Source organism: Eurypyga helias, unplaced genomic scaffold (assembly GCF_000690775.1).
Source record: "Eurypyga helias isolate BGI_N326 unplaced genomic scaffold, ASM69077v1 scaffold4957, whole genome shotgun sequence".
Lineage (NCBI taxonomy): Eukaryota > Metazoa > Chordata > Aves > Eurypygiformes > Eurypygidae > Eurypyga > Eurypyga helias.
This window is the reverse complement of record NW_010260962.1, coordinates 92,387-95,070: the sequence shown is the minus strand read 5'-3', so window position 1 is coordinate 95,070 and position 2,684 is coordinate 92,387. Positions and strand designations below refer to the sequence as shown.

Sequence of the window (2,684 nt, the reverse complement as noted above, 5' to 3'; positions counted from 1 at the left end):
ATCAGAAACATCATGTTTTTAACGACTTTGAATCAGATCTGTCTAGATATACTAAAAGAATATGCCAAAAATTTTGAATATACCACTGATGTGGTGGCTTATACAATGGGAGACTGAACATAAGTGCAGTGGAAGCATAACCAATTGAATGTATTTCTTCAGTAAAGAGCCATAAAATCCCCTGTAGAAGCAATGATTATAAATCACTATATAAATATTCAAAGTCCTTTTTTTTTTTTTTACAATATGCTTATAAATAAAACATTTCCAAGACAACAAAGCTCTCTGTAGGAATGCAGGCAATGGTAGCTGATCCCTTTCTACTGCAGTTCAATGTTACAACAGAATTTTATGCCAGGTGACTACTTTCTTTATCATATATACACTCACATGTACCAGTTTGTCATACCAAAGTTTTCTTAGAGAGATGAATTTCAGCTAAATTCATTAAAGAATTTATTCTGTCTTCAAGGCCAGGCTGGATGAGGCTTTGAGCAACCTGGTCTAGTGGAAGGTGTCCCTGCCCATGGCAGGGGGGTTGGAACTAGATGGTCTTTAAGGTCCCTTCCAACCCAAACTGTTCTGTGATTCTGTAATTCTATAAAGAATACTTCTTTGCCAAGAAAGGTCTCTCCTTTCCTAGATTATACCAAGATCACAGAGAGTATGCTCCTTCCCAGGCCAATAGGACTGAGAAGTTTTCTTGAAACCATAGTACCTGGCACCAAGCCCAAGAGCAGAGACAGTACCAGTATCTCCCACTTGCAGATATCCAGGCTCTATAAAGTACTATGGTTCCCAGTGAAAACTGTCAACAACTGTACCACAGGGTAGCTGTGTAAGGGGAAAAAATTGTCAGGTCATATTTAACCTCTGTGTGCTTGACTTCACAACTGGATGCGAAGGAACAAGAATCTCTTGTAACTCATGATCTTTTTTAGCCAAAATATAGTTGAGTGGGAAAAATATGTTAGTCATCCCTCTAGAAAAATAAAATTAGTGATATGAATACCTTAAGAGGAAGGACTTCTTTATTAATACCATAGAAATAAGCCATTGCTTGTGTCCATGAGCAAAGACCTGCTACACTTCCACACACTTTTTTAGCAGTCTCAAGATTATAATCTTCCATATCCAAATAAGGCTCTAAAAGCTCCACAGTTTCTCCTGTAATTGAGTCCTAGTCAATGGAAAGGAAAAAAAAAAAAATGTGTCTGCTTCACAGAAACATTTTTATTTTTAAAGACACGGTGCTTCGACTACTTTCAGAAGAAATGAACAAAACAACACTGTTGCCTTTCACTGTTACAGAGGACAGAAGATTAGCTGGTTTTTATGAACTCAAATGAACATAGCTCCTACTACCGTTGCAATAAATTGGCTTGAGTTTGCATTTAATATCCCTATTTGACCCATAAGATTTACAGCCTTCACTTGTACTCGTAGGTCCATGACAACTTAAGCTGGTCTAAGTTGCTGCTGCTACAGCACTGTACCTTCTTTCCTGTCCCACTCAACCAGATGTTCTTGCCCCACCTTTAAGACCATCACCAATACTCAGTGAGCTAGTTTGAATCTAATATGACAGAAATCTAAGTCAGCAAACCAGTGATTAGTATTCTTCTGGGCTAGTTCCCAAGCTCACCATGATACCAGACATGAACCAGTATGAATACAGCTAAGGGAGTCAAACATGCAGCTTTAGGAAGGAAAAGGATGAATCTGCAAGACACTGATGATTTCACTGAAGCCAACCCTTTTCCTTAACCATAAAAGCCATTTCTTTCAGCTGTTCACTTCATTATTCTAATCTCAGATTTTCCCCCCTCTCCTTCACAATCTGTTGAGAACATGAAAAGCCAGATCTTTGATGATGGTGGTTAATCTATAATTATGTAAGTGTCAGAAGAAAATGGAATTCATCTCCTTAAGCAATGTAGAGAGTAGAAGAGCTTATACAGGGTAACAATGGTTGCTTAACAATAGAGGCATTAAGAAGATTTCTTTTTTTTTTTTTTTGGCCAATGTATTAATGCCTTTCTTTTAATGCTTCTAAAAATCATCCTCTATTCATACTGTGAAGCAATAGATCCATTTCGTGATTTTCTGCATAGCAGAGAGGACTGTCTTGTACTTGTCTGATCCCTAACTACTATAATAACACAGACATTCATTATATTATTCCTAAGATCTGTCATGGTGATGTTTTCACTATGAGCATTTGCTAAAATATATAACAGTGCTGGACAAACATTTTGACTTTTTCATTCTCCTACTCAAAATTACGAGCTAATAAGCTGACAAAGGTGAAGCAAAGACCAATCAGCAGTGGCCTAAATCTCTGTTCAAGTGCTTGAAAAATATCATGCTTTCCCTTCTAAGTAATGAATTTTAAACCTAAGGAACAATTTCATCCACTAATCTTCCTTGCCTAAAAAAACAAAGAACAAAAATCTCACAAACAAGTAAGCAGTGCAATATGTTCAGAACTCCAGACAAGATGAGTCTGGAGGCTTTCTTCTCTTATACATTCAATCTTAGAAACAAGAAATGAGGCAGGAGGACAGCATGTGAAGTACCTCATCAGGGACAGAAGTAGTCTAGTGTTCTTCACCACATTCATCAGTATCACTTCTTGCAAGAACTCAGTCCCACAGAGGTTGTTGGGACTCCTCCAAGTAAAG

The 2,684-nt window shown here is 37.5% G+C and overlaps 1 protein-coding gene across 1 annotated transcript in view; it reads right to left on the bottom strand.

Annotated features, from left to right (window-relative positions):
* Positions 1-1,012: 1,012 nt before the first annotated feature.
* Positions 1,013-2,684, bottom strand: part of LOC104512277 (dynein heavy chain 5, axonemal-like) — a gene marked incomplete at both ends in the record, with an annotated part of 92,726 nt that continues 91,054 nt past the window's right edge. Inside the window, one exon of the mRNA XM_010155198.1 lies at positions 1,013-1,180. Within this exon, the coding sequence (XP_010153500.1) occupies positions 1,013-1,180 (168 nt within the window). The remainder of the gene's footprint in view (positions 1,181-2,684) is intronic.